Below are 22,816 nucleotides of genomic sequence, written 5' to 3'. Positions count from 1 at the left end.
GAGAGCGAGAGCTAGGTAGAGAGCGAGAGCTAGGTAGAGAGCGAGAGCTAGGTAGAGAGCGAGAGCTAGGTAGAGAGCGAGAGCTAGGTAGAGAGCGAGAGCTAGGTAGAGAGCGAGAGCGAGAGTAGGTAGAGAGAGGCGAGAGGAGAGCTAGGTAGAGAGCGAGAGCGAGAGCTAGGTAGAGAGCGAGAGCGAGAGAGCTAGGTAAAGAGAGCGAGAGCGAGAGCTAGGTAAGAGAGCGAGAGCGAGAGCTAGGTAGAGAGCGAGAGCGAGAGCTAGGTAGAGAGCGAGAGCGAGAGCTAGGTAGAGAGCGAGAGCGAGAGCTAGGTAGAGAGGCGAGAGCGAGAGCTAGGTAGAGAGGAGAGCGGAGAGCTAGGTTAGAGAGCGAGGCGAGAGCTAGGTAGAGAGCGAGAGCGAGAGCTAGGGCGAGAGCGAGGAGCGAGAGCTAGGTAGAGAGCGAGAGCGAGAGCTAGGTAGAGAGCGGAGCGAGAGCTAGGTAGAGAGCGAGAGCGAGAGCTAGGTAGAGAGCGAGAGCGAGAGCTAGGTAGAGAGCGAGAGCGAGAGCTAGGTAGAGAGCGAGAGCGAGAGCTAGGTAGAGAGCGAGAGCGAGAGCTAGGTAGAGAGCGAGAGCGAGAGCTAGGTAGAGAGCGAGGAGCGAGAGCGAGAGCTAGGTAGAGAGCGAGAGCGAGAGCTAGGTAGAGAGAGCGAGAGCTAGGTAGAGAGCGAGAGCGAGAGCTAGGTAGAGAGAGCGAGAGCTAGGTAGAGAGAGCGAGAGCTAGGTAGAGAGCGAGAGCTAGGTAGAGAGCGAGAGCTAGGTAGAGAGCGAGAGCTAGGTAGAGAGAGCGAGAGCTAGTGAGAGAGAGGCGAGAGCTAGGTAGAGAGAGCGAGAGCTAGGTAGAGAGAGCGAGAGCTAGGTAGAGAGAGCGAGAGCTAGGTAGAGAGAGCGAGAGCTAGGTAGAGAGAGCGAGAGCTAGGTAGAGAGAGCGAGAGCTAGGTAGAGAGAGCGAGAGCTAGGTAGAGAGAGCGAGAGCTAGGTAGAGAGAGAGAGAGCTAGGTAGAGAGAGAGAGCTAGGTAGAGAGAGCTAGGTAGCGAGAGCGAGAGCTAGGTAGAGAGAGCTAGGTAGAGAGAGCGAGAGCTAGGTAGAGAGAGCGAGAGCTAGGTAGAGAGAGCTAGGTAGAGAGAGCGAGAGCGAGAGCTAGGTAGAGAGAGCGAGAGCTAGGTAGAGAGAGCGAGAGCTAGGTAGAGAGAGCTAGGTAGAGAGAGCGAGAGCTAGGTAGAGAGAGCTAGGTAGAGAGAGCGAGAGCTAGGTAGAGAGAGCGAGAGCTAGGTAGAGAGAGCGAGAGCTAGGTAGAGAGAGCTAGGTAGAGAGAGCGAGAGCTAGGTAGAGAGAGCGAGAGCTAGGTAGAGAGAGCGAGAGCTAGGTAGAGAGAGCGAGAGCTAGGTAGAGAGAGCGAGAGCTAGGTAGAGAGAGCTAGGTAGAGAGAGCGAGAGCTAGGTAGAGAGAGCTAGGTAGAGAGAGCGAGAGCTAGGTAGAGAGAGCTAGGTAGAGAGAGCGAGAGCTAGGGAGAGAGCTAGGTAGAGAGAGCTAGGTAGAGAGAGCGAGAGCTAGGTAGAGAGAGCGAGACTAGGTAGAGAGAGCTAGGTAGAGAGAGGGGAGAGAGCGTAGAGAGAGCTGGTAGAGAGAGCGAGAGCTAGGTAGAGAGAGCGAGAGCTAGGTAGAGAGAGCGAGAGCTAGGTAGAGAGAGCGAGAGCTAGGTAGAGAGAGCGAGAGCTAGGTAGAGAGAGCGAGAGCTAGGTAGAGAGAGCGAGAGCTAGGTAGAGAGAGCGAGAGCTAGGTAGAGAGAGCGAGAGCTAGGTAGAGAGAGCTAGGTAGAGAGAGCGAGAGCGAGAGCTAGGTAGAGAGAGCGAGAGCTAGGTAGAGAGAGCTAGGTAGAGAGAGCGAGAGCTAGGTAGAGAGAGCGAGAGCTAGGTAGAGAGAGCTAGGTAGAGAGAGCTAGGTAGAGAGAGCGAGAGCTAGGTAGAGAGAGCGAGAGCTAGGTAGAGAGAGCGAGAGCTAGGTAGAGAGAGCGAGAGCTAGGTAGAGAGAGCGAGAGCTAGGTAGAGAGAGCGAGAGCTAGGTAGAGAGAGCGAGAGCTAGGTAGAGAGAGAGCTAGGTAGAGAGCGAGAGCTAGGTAGAGAGAGCGAGAGCTAGGTAGAGAGAGCGAGAGAGCTAGGTAGAGAGAGCGCTAGGTAGAGAAGAGCTAGGTAGAGAGAGAGAGCGAGAGCTAGAGAGAGAGCTAGGTAGAGAGAGCTAGGTAGAGAGAGAGAGAGCTAGGTAGAGAGAGCGAGAGCTAGGTAGAGAGAGCGAGAGCTAGGTAGAGAGAGCTAGGTAGAGAGAGCTAGGTAGAGAGAGCGAGAGCTAGGTAGAGAGAGCGAGAGCTAGGTAGAGAGAGCTAGGTAGAGAGAGCGAGAGCTAGGTAGAGAGAGCGAGAGCTAGGTAGAGAGAGCGAGAGCTAGGTAGAGAGCGAGAGCTAGGTAGAGAGAGCGAGAGCTAGGTAGAGAGAGCGAGAGCTAGGTAGAGAGAGCGAGAGCTAGGTAGAGAGGAGCGAGAGCTAGGTAGAGGAGAGCGAGAGCTAGGTAAGAGAGAGGAGAGCTAGGTAGAGAGAGCGAGAGCTAGGTAGAGAGAGCGAGAGCTAGGTAGGAGAGAGAGCTAGGTAGAGAGAGCGAGAGCTAGGTGAGAGAGCGAGAGCTAGGTAGAGAGAGCGAGAGCTAGGTAGAGAGAGCGAGAGCTAGGTAGAGAGAGCGAGAGCTAGGTAGAGAGAGCGAGAGCTAGGTAGAGAGAGCTAGGTAGAGCGAGCGAGAGCTTAGGTAAGAGAGCGAGAGCTAGGTAGAGAGAGCGAGAGCTAGGTAGAGAGAGCGAGAGCTAGGTAGAGAGAGGCGAGAGCTAGGTAGAGAGAGCGAGAGCTAGGTAGAGAGAGCGAGAGCTAGGTAGAGAGAGCGAGAGCTAGTAGATAGAGGAGAGCTGAGGTAGAGAGACTAGTGTAGAGAGAGCGAGAGCTAGGTAGAGAGAGCGAGAGCTAGGTAGAGAGAGCGGAGCTAGGTAGAGAGAGCTAGGTAGAGAGAGCGAGAGCTAGGTAGAGAGAGGCTAGGTAGAGAGAGCTAGGTAGAGAGAGCGGAGAGCTAGGTAGAGAGAGCTAGGTAGAGAGAGCTAGGTAGAGAGAGCGAGAGCTAGGTAGAGAGAGCTAGGTAGAGAGAGCTAGGTAGAGAGAGCGAGAGCTAGGTAGAGAGAGCGAGAGCTAGGTAGAGAGAGCGAGAGCTAGGTAGAGAGAGCGAGAGCTAGGTAGAGAGAGCGAGAGCTAGGTAGAGAGAGCGAGAGCTAGGTAGAGAGAGCGAGAGCTAGGTAGAGAGAGCGAGAGCTAGGTAGAGAGAGCTAGGTAGAGAGAGCGAGAGCTAGGTAGAGAGAGCTAGGTAGAGAGAGCGAGAGCTAGTAGAGAGAGCGAGAGCTAGTAGAGAGAGCTAGGTAGAGAGAGCGGAGCTAGGTAGGAGAGCGAGAGCTAGGTAGAGAGAGTAGAGTAGATAGGAGAGGAGAGCTAGGTAGAGAGCGAGAGCTAGTGAAGAGCTAGGTAGAGAGAGCGAGAGCTGTAGAGAGAGCGAGAGCTAGGTAGAGAGAGCGAGAGCTAGGTTAGAGAGAGCGAGAGCTAGGTAGAGAGAGCGAGAGCTAGGTAGAGAGAGCGAGAGCTAGGTAGAGAGAGCGAGAGCTAGGTAGAGAGAGCGAGAGCTAGGTAGAGAGAGCGAGAGCTAGGTAGAGAGAGCGAGAGCTAGGTAGAGAGAGCGAGAGCTAGGTAGAGAGAGCGGAGCTAGGTGAGAGAGCGAGAGCTAGGTAGAGAGAGCGAGAGCTAGGTAGAGAGAGCTAGGTAGAGAGAGCTAGGTAGAGAGAGCTAGGTAGAGAGAGCGAGAGCTAGGTAGAGAGAGCTAGGTAGAGAGAGCTAGGTAGAGAGAGCTAGGTAGCAGAGAGCGAGAGCTAGGTAGAGAGAGCTAGGTAGAGAGAGCGAGAGCTAGGTAAAGAGAGCGAGAGCTAGGTAGAGAGAGCGAGAGAGAGGTGTAGGCGGAGAGAGAGAGGGTGTCGCGGAGAGAGAGAGGTGTAGGCGGAGAGAAGAGAGGTGTAGGCGGAGAGAGGAGAGGTGTAGGCGGAGAGAGAGAGGGTGTAGGCGGAGAGAGAGGTGTAGGCGGAGAGGGAGGTGTAGGCGGAGAGGAGGTGTAGGCGGAGAGGGAGGTGTAGGCGGAGAGGGAGGTGTAGGCGGAGAGGGAGGTGTAGGCGAGAGAGGGAGGTGTAAGGCGGAGAGGGGGAGAGAGGTGTAGCGGAGAGGGGGAGAGAGGTGTAGGCGGAGAGGGAGGTGTAGGCGGAGGAGGGGAGAGAGGTGTAGGCGGAGAGGTGTAGGCGGAGAGGGGGGAGTAGAGGTGTAGGCGGAGAGGGGGAGAGAAGGTGTAGGCGGAGAGGGGGAGAGAGGTGGTAGGCGGAGAGGGGGAGAGAGGTGTAGGCGGGAGAGAGGTAGATGGAGGTGGAGAGAGAGGGGTGGAGGTGGAGAGAGAGGGGGGTAGTGGAGAGAGAGGAGGTAGGTAGGTTAGGTAGGTAGGTATGGTGGAGAGAGAGGGAGGTAGGTGGAGGTGGAGAGAGAGAGAGGTAGGTGGAGGTGGAGAGAGAGGGGGGTAGGTGGAGAGGGAGGGAGGTAGGTAGGTGGAGGTGGAGAGGGAGGGAGGTAGGTAGGTGGAGGTGGAGAGAGAGGGAGGTAGGTAGGTGGAGAGAGAGGGAGGTAGGGTAGGTGGAGAGAGAGGGAGGTAGGTAGGTGGAGAGAGAGGGAGGTAGGTAGGTGGAGAGAGAGGGAGGTAGGTAGGTGGAGAGAGAGGGAGGTAGGTAGGTGGAGAGAGAGGGAGGTAGGTAGGTGGAGAGAGAGGGAGGTAGGTAGGTGGGAGAGAGAGGGAGGTAGGTGGAGGTGGAGAGAGAGAGGTAGGTTAAAGAGAGAGAGAGAGGTCAAATGCATCGCACAGTGTAACGTTACTTGACTCACCGCGTTATAACCAGATTACTGTCTCGGCTCAGAAAAATACATCCATCATGCAGTTTTGAGTATGGGAACGTTGAGTTAATTGATTTGCCCGGGCGGGATGGCTGGCGGCGTGCGTGAACGCTTTAATGGAATGTGAAGTGGTGCAGATGGAGTTGTGAGTTCTAGAGGCCGGTGGGACGTGGGAGAGTGGTCCTCTCTGGTTTCATCTGGCAGAACGGTCCTGACTACACATTGGTGCTCTGGGTGCAGCTCCACCGCTGCGTCAGTTGTCAGACATCAGTGGGATCACTGTTAGACCGAGCCGGTCTCTCTCTAAACATTAGTCATCATTAATCAACTCTACAGAACACGTCTCCCTCCCTCGCACTCAACACACACTCAAACACACCTCTCTGACTCACTTGTCCACTTGTGTAATAATGTATCAGCAACATCCTCTGCGCACTGGAAGTGCATTTGGACTCACAATGTCGACTAGGGAGGCTAATAGCCACCAAATATTTAGATATAGATATTAGTTCCTCTCAGTAAATAGTCAACACAGACCTACCACAGGCACTAAAAGGTTAACACGGTTAACAGTCAGTTATGAAGAAGACGGGCCATCAATCGTACATTTTTCAGTTTGAACTTTAAAAAATCACATGGATGTGTTTCGGCCAGTCAGTCAGATGCTGTTACAGTGGGCTCAGGCTCAACGTTCGCTCGGCTGAGGGGTATTTTGGCCACGCTACACATTCCATATCAATTCATTACCGCCTCATTTCACGGCCCATGAATCACTGCGTCTGCGTTTTCGGGGTGGGGGGGGCTGTTAAGCGTTTGTATAAAAGGGTTCAGGTTTGATTAAGCCTGTTTACTGGACTGTGATGTTGTAAACACCTCCCCTGTTATTGTGATCTATCATGCTGTTTCTGTTCTGTCACTGTGTGTTTAGGAGCGGGATAAATATGTGTGTCAGTGAGTGGATTCTTTCCAGGCTGCTCCCAGCTAATGTGGGTCTTTCTCTCTGTGTATCTCTGTGTTTCTCTGTCTGTTTGGTTTCTGGGGGTGTATTTTTCTGTACCCCTCTCTCTCCCATTCTCTCTGCATGTGTTTCTGTCTCTGTGTGTGTGTGTGTATTGTTCTCTCTGTCTGTCTGTCTGTGTGTGTGTATTGTTCTCTCTGTCTGTCTGTGTGTGTGTGATTCTCCTTGTCTTTGTGTGTCCCTGTCCCGGTCTCTCTGTCCGTGTCCCCTTCCATGTCGCTGTGCATCTCTGTCCATTTCCCTGTCTCTGTGTATTCCTGTCTCTGTGTATTCCTGTCTCCCTGTCTTTGTGTATTCCTGTCTCTGTGTATTCCTGTCTCTGTGTATTCCTGTCTCTGTGTATTCCTGTCTCTGTGCATCTCTGTCCATTTCCCTGTCTGTGTATCTCTGCCCCTGTCTCTGTGTATCTCTGTCCATTTCCCTGTCTCTGTGTATTCCTGTCTCCCTGTCTCTGTGTATTCCTGTCTCCCTGTGTCTGTGTATTCCTGTCTCCCTGTGTCTGTGTATTCCTGTCTCCCTGTCTCTGTGTATTCCTGTCTCCCTGTCTTTGTGTATTCCTGTCTCCCTGTCTTTGTGTATTCCTATCTCTGTGCATATCTGTCCATTTCCCTGTCTCTGTGTATCTCTGTCCATTTCCCTGTCTCTGTGTATCTCTGTCCATTTCCCTGTCTATGTGTATCTCTGTCCCTGTCTCTGTGTATTCCTGTCTCCCTGTCTATGTATCTCTGTCCCTGTCTCTGTATATTCCTGTCTCCCTGTCTCTGTGTATCTCTGTCCCTGTCTCTGTGTATTCCTGTCTCCCTGTCTCTGTGCATCTCTGTCCATTTCCCTGTCTCTGTGCATCTCTGTCCATTTCCCTGTCTCTGTGCATCCCTGTCCATTTCCCTGTCTCTGTGTATTCCTGTCTCCCTGTCTCTGTGCATCTCTGTCCATTTCCCTGTCTCTGTGCATCCCTGTCCATGTCCCTCCAGCGTTTGTGACCCTGCTGAACGGTGACCAGGCTCAGGGTGCCATCCGCTCCCTCCACCAGAGCAACATGCGTGGCCGAGACATCACGGTGCAGCTCCAGCCTACCGACTCCCTGCTGTGCCTCACCAACCTGCCCCACACCTTCACCGCCCAGCAGCTGGAGGAGCTGGTCCGTTCCTACGGAAACATCGAGCGCTGCTTCCTGGTCTACAGCGAGCTCACCGGACACTCCAAGGGCTACGGCTACGTGGAGTACATGAAGAAGGACTCGGCGTCGCGGGCGCGGTCAGAGCTGCTGGGGCGACCGCAGGGGGACCGCGCGGTCATGATCCAGTGGACAGACGTGAACCAGCTGACCGCGGGTCACCACCTCCACTCTAAGTGCCTCTGTGTGGACCGGCTGCCCCAGGAGTACGAGTCAGAGGAGCTGAACCTGCTGTTCTCGGAGCGCTACAAGCCTGTCTTCTGCCAGGTGAGTCCGAAGTGGGATACTTATTTGTGAGGCTTTGGAGTTCAAGGGCCTCAACGGGCCCTGACGCTGTGTGAATTGGGGGGGGGGGGTTGCCGGGGTGAGGCCTTTTTACCGTGACACCAGCGCGACTCGTCTTTCCCTGCCTTCCGGCTCTTCCTAACCGAGCGCCCCCACGTTCAAGTCCTCCCCTCCTCTTCCCCATCCCTTCATCCTTCCTTCTCCTACGCCCCTCCATCCCCCTCTAACTCTCCAACCCCTCCCACACAGACTACAATACGCCTACACGATCAAAGTCCCATGATGGTTTGTGGGTGTTTTGGACTCATGTTTCCTAGCTGTTGCAGAGCCAGCAGGCTTTGACCTACGGTTCAGCATTTTGAGTGTGCCTTCTCCTACACTCTGCCGTGACCACAACTCTCTTCCCTAATGGTTTCTTCCACAAAATCCCATGACTCCCAGAGATCGAGGCATTGAGCTCCAACCCCCCCCCCCCCCCACTCCTGTAGCCTGTAGCCTCGTTCACAGCTCCACACTGTTCTCAGCCTTAGGCTTCTTTCCTATTTTTACTGTTACAGCTGGTTTTACTCACCTCTCTGTCTGCCCTCTCTATTCAACCCCCTTCCACGTGTAGGCCCTTAACCCCTACACCCCCACCCCACTACCATCCCTCTTCCACCCTAACCCCTAGGATCTCCCCTAGTCTGCTGCCTCCTGAGGGCCCTTCTATCCCCCAGCTGCAGTGCTTGAAAGTGACTCAGCCCCTTAAGTGATATCAAGAGCCAGGCTGAGAATGCCAGGGCCGTTAGAAGCAGGTAAATGACAGTAGACGGAAGTCACTCTTTCGCTCTCTCTCTCTCTCTCTCTCTCTCTCTCTCTCTCTCTCTCTCTCTCTCTCTCTCTCTCTCTCTCTCTCTCTCTCTCTCTCTCTCTCTCTCTCTCTCTCTCTCTCTCTCTCTCCTCTCTCCTCTCTCCCTCTCTTTTTCTCTCCTCTCTTTTTCTCTCCTCTCTCGCTCTCTCTCTTTTTCTCTCCTCTCTCTTTTTCTCTCCTCTCTCTCGCTCTCTCTAGGGGCAGGGAGAGGCCTCTCAGATGCGACAGTACGTTACATGAGTCATCACTGACAGCGATAAATCAAGGTACCTGTGAGAGGAGAAGAGTCGAGTTAGGAGTAGTTTGGAGAACACCGAGTGATAGAGAGGTAGAGTGGTAAATATGGGTGAAGAGGAGGTACTCGGACGACTTATTCGGGAAGAAGTGTTTGTCCTTTTCGGAAAATACTGCACAGGTGCAGGTTTGTAGCCAGCACACACACCCAAACACACAGCCTGGATGGTTTCACTACTGTGCCAGGCAGAGTGGAGCTGACTGATACCTGTTTGCTAAGTCACACTCAAAACGACCCACGGACATCTCCTGGCACCCCATTCGCACTCTGACACGTTCAATCACAGCCCTTTTCTCTCACATGCTGGTACTCCGACACAGCTCTCCTCCTAGTCTCCTCTGTCCCAGCCTCTCAGTGAGTCAGGTGTGGCGTCTCCTCTGTCCTGTCAGTGACCTTTTTGACAGGAGGACCGTGAACCCCATATCTATGGTCAGATCACGGTCACTTTTAAGGTCTTCAAAGTCTCAACTCAAGAGTGACCTGGAGGTTAACAGCTGTCACAGACTGACAACCAGCGCATTGGGGTTGTCAGCTTGATGAACACGCGCGCGCACACACACACACACTTTCCCTAGACTGACTGACACCCAGGTCCCGGGAAGAGAACCCCTCCTGACCTCTAACCTCTTCCAGGAAGGAGATCTGCTGAAGGGCTTCCTGGGGTCCCCTGTCCTGTCACTCCTCATCGGACTGGCCAATCACACCATGCATACTAAATGTGCTGTACATATGAATATATTCACCCACAAAGCACTTTCACACATACAAAGACAAACACAGACAGGCACAAACAGTCACACCAGGTATACTGTGATCTGACAGATCAGCCCGCAGCATCCCGACGTCTGTGTGTTTCTCTGCTCTGAGTCATGGCTGGTGTTTGCTTAGTAAGAGGAGATAGATGACCTGCCAGAGACATGGAGCGAATGGCAGTGACTGTCTGTAGAGTGTGTGTAGAGTCTCCATTTGCAGAACCATACGGTCTGAGCACAGATCCTGCTCTGTGTGAGTGTGTGTTTATGCTTGTGCACTGATCTGTGTATATATAACTATATTGGTTCACTATGACTTATCTGTCCCTGGCACACACACATGCACGCACGCACACACACACACACACACACTCTCTCTCTCGCTTTCTGCTTAGGAAAGTGTCTTGGCCAGCTCCGTAAACAGTGGAAAGAGCTGCACTGATGATATCACAGAGGGGGTTCCATGCCGAGAAGTTGGCCAGACCATGATAGAGACAGAAAGATGGGGATAATGACCACTACACCCACACACACACCATGTAAGATACAGAAAGATGGGGATAATGACCACTACACACACACACACAATGATAGAGACAGAAAGATGGGGATAATGAACACTACACACACACACACAATGATAGAGACAGAAAGATGGGGATAATGAACACTACACACACACACACACACACACACAATGATAGAGACAGAAATATGGGGATAATGACCACTACACCCACACACACACCATGATAGAGACAGAAAGATGGGGATAATGAACACTACATACACACACACACCATGTAAGATACAGAAAGATGGGGATAATGAACACTGCACTCGCACACCATGTAAGAGACAGAAAGATGGGGATAATGACCACTACACCCACACACACACCATGTAAGATACAGAAAGATGGGGATAATGACCACTACACACACACACACACCATGATAGACAGAAAGATGGGGATAATGAACACTACACACACACACACAATGATAGAGACAGAAATATGGGGATAATGAACACTACACACACACGCACCATGATAGAGACAGAAAGATGGGGATAATGACCACTACACACACACACCATGATAGAGACAGAAAGATGGGGATCATGACCACTACACACACACACGCACACCATGATAGACAGAAAGATGGGGATAATGAACACTACACACACACACAATGATAGAGACAGAAATATGGGGATAATGAACACTACACACACACACACCATGATAGAGACAGAAAGATGGGGATAATGACCACTACACACACACACACCATGATAGACAGAAAGATGGGGATAATGAACACTACACACACACCCACCATGATAGAGACAGAAAGATGGGGATAATGACCACTACACACACACACACACCATGATAGACAGAAAGATGGGGATAATGAACACTACACACATACACACAATGATAGAGACAGAAATGTGGGGATAATGACCACTACACACACACACAATGATAGAGACAGAAATATGGGGATAATGAACACTACACACACACACACAGACACAATGTTCTTTACACACTCGCGCACACACACACTCACCATGATAGAGACAGAAAGATGGGGATAATGACCACTACACCCACACACACACCATGCTAGAGACTGAAAGATTGGACTAATGACAACTACACTCACACACCATGTTAGAGACAGAAAGATGGGGATAATGAACACTACACACACACACAATGATAGAGACAGAAATATGGGGATAATGAACACTACACACACACACACCATGATAGAGACAGAAAGATGGGGATAATGACCACTACACACACACACCATGATAGACAGAAAGATGGGGATAATGAACACTACACACACACACACACAATGTTAGAGACAGAAATATGGGGATAATGAACACTACACACACACACCATGATAGAGACAGAAAGATGGGGATAATGACCACTACACACACACACAATGATAGAGACAGAAATATGGGGATAATGAACACTACACACACACACACACACAATGTTCTTTACACACTCGCGCACACACACACTCACCATGATAGAGACAGAAAGATGGGGATAATGACCACTACACCCACACACACACCATGCTAGAGACTGAAAGATTGGACTAATGACAACTACACTCACACACCATGTTAGAGACATAAAGATGGGGATAATGAACACTACACACACGCACACCATGATTGAGACAGAAATATGGGGATAATGAACACTACACACACACAAACACACCATGACAGAGACAGAAAGATGGGGATAATGACCACTACACACACACAAACACACCATGACAGAGACAGAAAGATGTGCATAATGGACATTACACACACACACACTCACCATGATAGAGACAGAAAATGAGGATAATGTCCACTACACACACACACACACACACACACACACACACACACACACACACACCATGATAGAGACAGAAATATGGGGATAATGACCACTACACACACACACCATGATAGAGACAGAAAGATGGGGATAATGATGACTACACACACACACACACCATGGTAGAGACAGAAGGATGGGGATAATGAACACTACACATACTCTCCATGGTAGTGACAGAAATATGGGGATAATGACCACTACACACACACCATGGTAGAGACAGAAGGATGGGGATAATGAACACTACACACACACTCTCCATGATAGAGACAGAAAGATGGGGATAATGACCAGTACACACACCATGATAGAGACAGACAGATGGGGATAATGACCACTACAAACACACACAATGATAGAGACAGAAATATGGGGATAATGAACACTACACACACACACACAATGTTCTTTACACACTCGCGCACACACACACTCACCATGATAGAGACAGAAAGATGGGGATAATGACCACTACACCCACACACACACCATGCTAGAGACTGAAAGATTGGACTAATGACAACTACACTCACACACCATGTTAGAGACAGAAAGATGGGGATAATGAACACTACACACACACACAATGACAGAGACAAAAAGATGGGGATAATGACCACTACACACACACAAACACACCATGACAGAGACAGAAAGATGTGCATAATGGACATTACACACACACTCACCATGATAGAGACAGAAAGATGGGGATAATGAACACTACACACACACAAACACACCATGACAGACAGAAAGATGTGCATAATGGACATTACACACACACACTCACCATGATAGAGACAGAAAGATGGGGATAATGAACACTACACACACACACACACCATGGTAGATACAGAAAGATGGGGATCATGACCAATTTCACACACGCACAATGGTAGAGACAGAAAGATGGGGATAATGACCACTACACACTCCCACACACAATGTTCTTTACACACTCACGCGCACACACACTCACCATGATAGAGACAGAAAATGGGGATAATGTCCACTACACACACACACACACACACACCATGATAGAGACAGAAAGATGGGGATAATGACCACTACACACACACACACACACACCATGATAGAGACAGAAAGATGGGGATAATGATGACTACACACACACACACACCATGGTAGAGACAGAAACATGGGGATAATGAACACTACATACACACACACACCATGATAGAGACAGAAAGATGGGGATAATGAACACTACACACACACAAACACACCATGACAGAGACAGAAAGATGTGCATAATGGACATTACACACACACACTCACCATGATAGAGACAGAAAGATGGGGATAATGAACACTACACACACACACACACCATGGTAGATACAGAAAGATGGGGATCATGACCAATTTCACACACGCACAATGGTAGAGACCGAAAGATGGGGATAATGACCACTACACACTCCCACACACAATGTTCTTTACACACTCACGCGCACACACACTCACCATGATAGAGACAGAAAATGGGGATAATGTCCACTACACACACACACACACACCATGATAGAGACAGAAAGATGGGGATAATGACCACTACACACACACACACACCATGATAGAGACAGAAAGATGGGGATAATGATGACTACACACACACACCATGGTAGAGACAGAAACATGGGGATAATGAACACTACACACACACACACACACCATGGTAGAGACAGAAGGATGGGGATAATGAACACTACACATACTCTCCATGGTAGTGACAGAAATATGGGGATAATGACCACTACACATACACCATGATAGAGACAGACAGATGGGGATAATGACCACTACACACACACACACACACTATGATAGAGACAGAAAGATGGGGATAATGAACACTACTCACACACACACACACACACACGTGTCCACAGTAGCTGGCCTTTTACATGATTGTGATGTCGAAGAAGCAGAAGTAACCTCATCCTGAGGGGGGAGATGAATGCAATTCATATTATAAAGGGACTGGTAGTGGGGATGGGGGGTGGTGGGGCTCTCTCTAAATGTTTTAGTTTTTATGTCAGCACTGGACATGGAACAGGGACCCAGGAAGGGAAGAATGGAGGAGTGGAGAAAGATGTCACTGGCTCAGTGGAAGTGCAGAGCGGAGGCCACTAATGATCACAGTCAGCCAAACCCTCTCGCCATCAGTTCATATTTTCAGGTTGTGTAGGGAAAGCTATTGCACACTGGCCAGCTGTCATTTATTTCCCTATTCCTTTACCATTGGACGAGAACATCAGTAGTGTTCGTATTTTTACCTGTTCGACGCTGATTAACGGATTTATTACTGTGTTACACAATGGGGTCGGTGCTGGTGTCTGTTCTCTGGGTTTGGTTTCCCTCTCAGATGCTTGACACCCAGCTAAATTACAGCTCCTACTCTGCTCTGTATATAGAGCCCTCAGGGTCAGATTAGTGCATCACACACACACACACACACACACACACACACACACACACACACACGTGTACAGACACACAAACGGACACACACTTTTTTTAAAATGTTGTTATTTTTGTCATTTTTTTATTGGATATCTGAAACATACAATATACTTGCAGTGAAGCCGCTCAACAACTACTTCACACCAGTCATCCAACAGACTCCCATTCAGAGTGACACACAGAAGCATCCAAGGTCAATGCCCTGCTCAAGGGCACGTTGACAGATCTCCCAACAGGCCAAAAGAACGTGAACCCGAACCCTCCTAGAGAATGAACTAAAGAGGAAAAAAGGAAAAGACAGAAGAAAACAAAATGCAAATGCGAAGAAAAAATAATAATATATAAATACATTGAAAACAAAGGACATCAAGGACAACTAAAATCAGAACAGCAATGCCAACTGTATATGTTTGTGTGTATGTTTGGCACTACTACATCATTTTGAATGAGTCTATGTGTATATGCATGTGTACAAACACCTGCACGGCATCAGCCTCTGGCAAACCGGCATTAGTTGTAAAAACACTGCCCGTCTGTCATTCAAACAGACTTTTTATTATGTTTTATTTGGACTTAAAAAAAAATAAAAAACGTATCTTTGACCATCATTCTATCCCCCACACAGCAACTCCACTCCCACTTGTCTCCAATACCACATCTCAACCCTCAGCCCATCCCATCTATCTCTGCTGGCCACTCTCTTCGGGTTTCTACGCAACACATATCTTTCAACTATACTGTGATGTTTAACATACAATTTCAATCTATCTAATCTAATAGAATCCACAGATTGCAAGTTGAAGATAAATACTTTTACTAATAGTATTAGTAATTGACTGACCTGGTCTCTCCAGATCTCCTATTTCTAGGGTCAATTTTAGATCAATGCTATGCATTTTCCACCATTCCTGAACCTGAGACCAGAAATAGGCTACGGCAATACCAAAATAAATGGTCTATTGATTCTGTATCCTCACAACAAAATCTGCAGAGCTTCGATGTTTTTATGCCCCAAATATTCAACATTTTGTTGGTGGCAAGAATTCTATATAATAATTTTGGCTGAAAAGCCAAAGTCTTGAATATTTCGTTGTTTTATATATCAATTCAATATTTCGTTGTTTTATATATCAACTCATGCACCCTGTACCATGGAATCGGTACAACAAAAATCTCTTCCCAACGATTTTTTGCAATCTGTATGGCACAGTTGTCAACATCCTGGTCCTCTAATTAAACTGGTATACTTTCCTATTTATGCTATTTTTATTCCTCCGCCAGCTTTGATCCTTTATATTGGGCAGACAGACAAGTTCCCTACCTCCTCCCGCTGCCACCTGCCTCCTTCATTTTTTGGGTAATGCTGTAATTAATTGGCTGTACTCTTGGATTTAGCAGACCTTCCCATACAATTCTGATAACTCCATGAAGGACATAAATCTACCATTCCAATTTACAATATAATTGAAGAACTAAATAGCCTTATCAAACATCTTTCCCATAAATACAGGTATTTTATCAACCAGCACATTTGAGTTCAGCCATAATATTTGTTGTAATGTTTGTTGTATCTTTTCAGGGGGATGAAATTGAAATTTTAGCCATCTCTGCAATGCTTGTTTGAAAAAGAGAGATACTTTGAAAAAAGTAATTTTCAATTCATCGAAAATGAGACATGGCAATCTGCACAAAGGCAAAAAGGCCATTTTTAAACAATAGATGAGCTTTTCTTAATCTACTTGAGAACCATTTAGGGTTCAAGTAAAACTTGAACCCTAAAGAGAGAGGGTTAGTGCTTTTATATTTAATAATCTAAACCCACCTAATTCATTATATAGATAGGCACGTTTTATTTTGTCTGGTTCAGCGTCCCAGATAAAGCTAAATTGCATATACTGTAGCCATAATTTGTAGCACAGATTGTTGGATGAAATACAAACTAACATTGCTTACTTATTTCAAAGCAAGGGCACATATTTCAGCCTTGTGGGAAAAAACGGACAAAGAGTTAACAAAAAGCTTACAGCACCTGGTATTCCTAGGCGGTCTCCCATCCAAGTACTAACCAGGCCCGACCCTGCTTAGCTTCCGAGATCAGGCGTACTCAGGCCGGTGTGGTCGTAAGCGACAAACTATCTCTTGGTGCACTATGTAAAGTGAAAATGAGTCTGATTAACAGCTGTTGCATTTTCACCATTTAGATAAGCATCTTTGTGTCACTCAAAAAGTGGAAGAAATTGCATATACTGTAGCCATAATTTGTAGCACAGATTGTTGGATGAAATACAAACTAACCTTGCATACTTACTTCAAAGCGAGGGCACATATTTCAGCCTTGTGGGAAAAAACGGACAAAGAGTTGACAAAAAGCCTACAGCACCTGGTATTCCCAAGGTGCTAAACAAAAGTTTAGTGCTTTTATATTTAATCATCTAAACCCACCTAATTCATTATATAGATAGGCACGTTTTATTTTGTCTGGTTCAGCGTCCCAGATAAAGCTAAATGTTTTTTTTTTTTCATATGATTTGAAAAATGAATTATCAGGAGTAGGCAGCGCCATAAGTAAGTGAGTAAACTGATGAATGCCATCAGCCCATTTGTTTTAGGTAAACTGCAGGGTGATGTAAAAGTTTGATTTTTTGAAGATCCAATACGTAATATTGTACACTTATCAAAATGAACTTTTCTGTACTCTCTGGACTAAAACCTATCTAGATCTTCAATGAGACATTGCAGGGATCTAGCTTGCGGACTTAATATAAAACTTGAGTCATCAGCATACATGGACACCTCTGTTTTTAAGCCTTGGATTCCTATCCTCTGTTGTTGTTACTGGATCGGATAATAGCTAGCTTTTCGATGGACATAATGAATAGATATGGTGACAGCGGACACCCTTGTTTAACTCCTCTTGACAATTCAAAACTCTGAGAAGTAGCCGTTATTTACTATTTTACACATGGGGTTGCTATACATTATTTTTTCCCATTTTATAAGAGAATTACCAAAATAAAAAAATCCAGGCATTTATAAATAAAATCCAGTCTTACTCTATCAAATGCCTTTTCAAAATCCACTATAAATACCAGGCCTGGCTTCTTAGATGTTTCATGATGTTCTATTATTTCGAGTAGTTGTCGTATCTTATCTCCACTGTATCGTCCATATAAAAAAAACTCTCTGATCAGGATGAACAATACCTGGTAAAACCCTTTTAATTCTGAGTGCTATGCATTTCGCTAGTATTTTTTGCATCACAACATTGAAGTGTAAGAGACCTTTTTTTAGATAGACTGGATCTTTATATTTGCCATCTGGGTCTTGTTTAATAATAGAGAAATCAGACCTTCCTGCTGAGTACCTGACAGACTACCATTTCTATAGGGGTAATTAAAACAATCTAACAATGGAGCCTTTAGTACATCAAAAAAGGCTTGCTATACCTCTACCGGTATCCAATCAAGCCCTGGGGTTTTTCCAGACAGAAAGGATTTAATAGCCTCAAAAAGTTATTCCTCTGTAATTTGGCCTTCGCACTGAACGCACACACACTTTGTGTAGAATATGAATGAGCATAACAGTTTAATGCGTTTGTGTGAGATTGCAAAGTCTATGTATGTGCCTCGCTCTCTTTTTCTAACTCATTCTCTCTCTTGCTTTGCCCTCGCAGCCATCACTCACTCACGGCAACCTCCCTCCCTCCCTCAGGGCGTTGAAGTGGTAGACTGGTAAAGAGGAGAGGAAGGTAATTTCCATAGTGTATGGCTAATGTATGCTGATGGCCTATCGACCTCCTCCTACACACCTCTCCTCCTCAGACCGGAGGGACTGGCAGACGAGTGGGAGTTGAGGAGAGGAAATGGTGGTGTGAGAGGATGTACGATGGATGGTTATGACAGCAGCCTCGTTATGGTATGGAGAATCTGTACTACATGCGATTCAGTCCTGCCTTGTCAAACCTTTCCGTCTAGCTGAACTGTGGCCGGCAGTGAGCAGGAAGCCTATGTTATTGTCAGTTGGTCTGCATTTTCAAGGTTCACGTTTGAATGTCACGCGCACAGTTACAGTGACATACCTTTCCATTAGGCTGCCATGTAAGTGTATGACAGGATTGCGGGTCCGATGCATTATTTAAGTGATCCCTTCTGCTGACGGACACAAGTTTTTAAAATTAAAATCCCAAATGGCCCCCTATTCTCAATGGGCCCTGATCAGAAGTAGTGCACTATACAAGGGGAATAGGGTGCCATTTGGGACGTAATCAAGTACGAGGCTGAATGGCTCCTTGTCAAATTACAGTGGGCTTAAATTGACACATTTCCAGGCAGGGGATTTACTGACTGACCTCTCTCCTTCTCTCCATCCATCCATCTATCCGTCTCTCTTCCCCTCCCTCCTTCCATCCCTCCATATCTGCTTTCGCTTCTATTGATGGACTGCGACCCGTGTAGCAATAATAACTCTGTGTCAGGAGACTTTACACTGGGTATTATAAATATTCCCCCCTTGGATTTCTTTCACATTTTGTTGCATTCCAAAAGAGGGATTGAAATAGATTTATTTGTGATTTGTTTTTTGTTTTTTTGGGGGGGGGCATTGATCTACACAAAATACTCCAGTGTCAAAGTGAAATAAACATTTGATCCATTTTTACAAATGAATAAAAATCCAATAACTCAAATATTAGTAGTATTCACCCCCCAATGTTTAGACAAGATTGAACTAATGCGGCTTAACATATCACAATAAGTTACATGGATTCACTCCGTGTGAAATAATAGGGGTTGAAATGATTTTTGAATGACTAACCCTTCCTCTGTCCCTCATACATACATCTGTCCCTCAGTCAAGTGTTGAATTTCAAGCACCGATTAAACTACAAAGACCAGGGAGCTTTGCGAAAGCCTCGTAAAGAAGGGCAGTGATTGGTAGACGACTAACAATAACATATTTAATATCTCTTTAAGCATGGTCCTTCTGAACTGAAGCATGGTCCTTCTGAACTTCCACTGACTCTTCCTAGGCCGTCGTTGTAAATAAGAATTTGGTGAATACAGCGATACCCACTGTATCTGCTAATGCTTATTGTTTTAGATTTTATTGAACCTTTATTTAAGCAGGAAGATATGCTGAGATCGCTGTCTCTTTCGCACATTATACACATCAATTACACTGTGCATGAAAAGCAATACACAATCAAATGAAACAAACACATTCTTCAGTAAAAAAAAGGCCCTCTAACATCTGCCTGAATTACCCTGGAGGCACCAACTCCACCAACTTTAAGGAGTTTGGGAGATCATTCCACATGAGAGGTGAAAAAAAAGAAAGAACTAAATGCAGATTTACCAAACTCGGTGGAGATTGAAGGGATGTCTAGGGTTAGCCAACCCTGATTCCGGGTCTGAAAGTTAACAAGGACGTAAGTTATGGAGGAAGTGTATGCAAGAGGGCTTTCTAGAGAAAAAGCACGCAATGCGTCTATCTGCCAGACTTTGAAGAGGGCCGGCCTACTTTCTGAAACAAAATGCAATGATGCGTGTCGAACCTATACCCATAGCCAATAACCCGGAATGAATGTTTACTTGAATGATTTGTTTTCTGCTATTTAACGAAAGACTGGACCTGTTCTTAAAGAAGAAGCCTATTTGAATTGTTAATTTCTTTAACCGACTCATCAAAATGCTTTTTGGAAGAAAGCTTTCCGTCAGTGCAGACGCCCCGACGGACAAGATCAGTGAATCACCGTCCAAATTGGATGGAAACCAGCCTGCACTTTATGGTGAGGAAACTGCTCTGTCATTGTGTCAGTACTGAGAAGAGTAGTGGTCCTTTTGTGTGTCTGTGTGAGTGTACGGTATGTGTGCGTGCTTGTGTGTCTGTGTGAGTGTACGGTATGTGTGCGTGCTTGTGTGAATGTGTGTGTTTATTTGTCTAAGTCTTAGAGAGAAAGCCGGGACGAGTAGGAGTAGCTGTATTACATCTCTCATAGCTCAGGTGGATTCGATTTGATAATGGGCTGAACAGAGCTCTTTAACAATCCGCTGTAGACTCTCTCTCTCAATTTCTCTCCCTCCCTCCCTCCCCAAGTTGCTTTATTGGCATGGCGTAACAATGTACATATTGCCAAAGCTTATTTGGGATATGTTCAATATAAAAATGAGAATCAAAATTGTCAATGGGACAACAGTAACAACAATAACCAAGTGTCAAAATAACCATACAGTCAACAATAACAATAAGCATACAGTAGAGTTCATGTGCAGGTTCATTGGTCTGTCAGACACTGTCCCTCAACTTATGGCAGGCAGCAATGTAGTGCACTGCCAACCCACAGCTCTCTGCGTCCTCCCCCAACAGGACGGTAGTCTACTTTCAGGTCTTTGAAACTTTGAATAAGGGTTTCAAATTGGGGGGAAATTGTTTTATATTTGTAAAATATTTTGTCAGGAAATGCAGCTCCGTCTCAGGTTCTGCTGTTGTGCAGTGGTTGCACAGCCTTTCCTCTACAGGGAGCCAGGTTTTCCTGTGTCTACCCTTCTCAGTGGCAAGGCTGTGCTCACTGAGCCTGTACTTTGTCAAGGTTTTCATCAGTAAGCCAGATAGCACTGCATTTTGCTTTGTGTTTGTGCTTGTGTTTCCCAATAATCAATATAGTTTTGTTTTGACTGTGTTGTAGTTTTGGTTTATCCTGATTGATTGGATGTTCTGGTCCTGAGGCTTCAGTGTGTTAGTAGAACAGGTTTGTGAACTCAGGACCAGCTGAATGAGGGGACTTTTCTTTGCTCAGCTCTTGGTATTGCAGGGCTTGGTAATGATATGAGAGGGGGGTCACAGTATTTTAGATGTTTCCAAAACTTAATTGCTCTTTTTTGAGTTTTTATTATTAGTGGATATTGGCCTAATTCTGCCCTGCGTGCATTGTTTGTAGTTTTCCTCTGGACATGTAGGAGAATCTTACAGAACTCTGCATGCAGGGTTTCAATGTGGTGTTTGTCCCACTTGATGTAATCTTGTTTTGCAGGTGGACCCCACACATCGCTGCCATAAAGTGCAATTGGTTCAATGACATATTCAATTAGTTTTAGCCAAATTTGAATAGGAATTTCAATTTGATGTAGCTTTTTATTGGTGTAGAATGCCCTGCATGCTTTCTCTCTGTTCATTCACTGCCTCATTAAGGTGTCCAGTTGAGCTTATTTTTAAACCTAAGTAATTGTAGTGTGTGCAGTACTCTATATATTTTGTACCAATTGAGAACTTTGGTCTAATTCCCTGAGATCTGGATCTTCTCTGGAAAATCTTTTTGGGGTTTACTGCCAGGGTCCAGGTCTGGCGGTACTGCTCTAGCAGGTCCAGGCTCTGCTGTAGGCCATGTGCTGTGGATGACAGCAGGCATAGGTCATCTGCGAAGAGTAGGCATTTAACTTCTGAATTGTGGAGACTAACACACTAGAATAGTGGCCAATTCGTTGATGTAAATATTGAAGAGTGCAGAGCTCAGATTAAAACACTGACGAAGGCCCCGCCCCTGGTTAAAGAATTCTGTTATTTTCTTGCCAATGTTAATGCTGCACGTATTGCCAGTATACATTGATTTAATTACAGTGGGGCAAAAAAGTATTTAGTCAGCCACCAATTGTGCAAGTTCTCCCACTTAAAGATGAGAGAGGCTGGTAATTTTCATCATAGGTACACTTCAACAATGACAGAGGACAGACAAAATGAGAAAAAAAATCCAGAAAATCACATTGTAGGATTTTTAATTAATTAATTTGCTAATTATGGTGGAAAATAAGTATTCGGTCAATAACAAAAGTTTATCTCAATACTTTGTTATATACCCTTTGTTGGCAATGACAGAGGTCAAACGTTTTCTGTAAGTCTTCACAAGGTTTTCACACACTGTTGCTGGTATTTTGGCCCATTCCTCCATGCAGGTCTCCTCTAGAGCAGTGATGTTTTGGGGCTGTTGCTGGGCAACACGGACTTTCAACTCCCTCCAAAGATTTTCTATGGGGTTGAGATCTGGAGACTGGCTAGGCCACTCCAGGACCTTGAAATGCTTCTTACAAAGCCACTCGTTCGTTGCCCGGGCGGTGTGTTTGGGATCATTGTCATGCAGAAAGACCCAGCCACGTTTCATCTTCAATGCCCTTGCTGATGGAAGGAGGTTTTCACTCAAAATCTCACGATACATGGCCCCATTCATTCTTTCCTTTACACGGATCAGTCGCCCTGGTCCCTTTGCAGAAAAACAGCCCCAAAGCATGATGTTTCCACCCCTGTGCTTCACAGTAGGTATGGTGTTCTTTGGATGCAACTCAGCATTCTTTGTCCTCCAAACACGAATTGTTGAGTTTTTACTAAAAAGTTATATTTTGGTTTCATCTGACCATATGACATTCTCCCAATCTTCTTCTGGATCATCCAAATGCTCTCTAG

At 46.6% G+C, this 22,816-nt stretch overlaps 1 protein-coding gene and 1 pseudogene across 3 annotated transcripts in view; one reads left to right on the top strand and one right to left on the bottom strand.

The window, feature by feature from the left end:
- Positions 1-22,816, top strand: part of LOC109898133 (ribonucleoprotein PTB-binding 2-like) — a 75,591-nt gene that overhangs the window by 33,532 nt on the left and 19,243 nt on the right. For all 3 annotated transcript variants that reach the window (XM_020492949.2, XM_031833660.1, XM_020492950.2), the window contains exon 3: positions 7,045-7,514. In XM_020492949.2, the coding sequence (XP_020348538.1) occupies positions 7,045-7,514 (470 nt within the window). The remainder of the gene's footprint in view (positions 1-7,044; positions 7,515-22,816) is intronic.
- On the bottom strand, positions 16,386-16,494 carry LOC116375961 (uncharacterized; annotated as a pseudogene).

The sequence above is a fragment of the Oncorhynchus kisutch genome, linkage group LG10 (genome assembly GCF_002021735.2).
Source record: "Oncorhynchus kisutch isolate 150728-3 linkage group LG10, Okis_V2, whole genome shotgun sequence".
Lineage (NCBI taxonomy): Eukaryota > Metazoa > Chordata > Actinopteri > Salmoniformes > Salmonidae > Oncorhynchus > Oncorhynchus kisutch.
The sequence above is the reverse complement of the archived record's forward strand: the minus strand, read 5'-3'. Positions and strand labels throughout refer to the sequence as shown.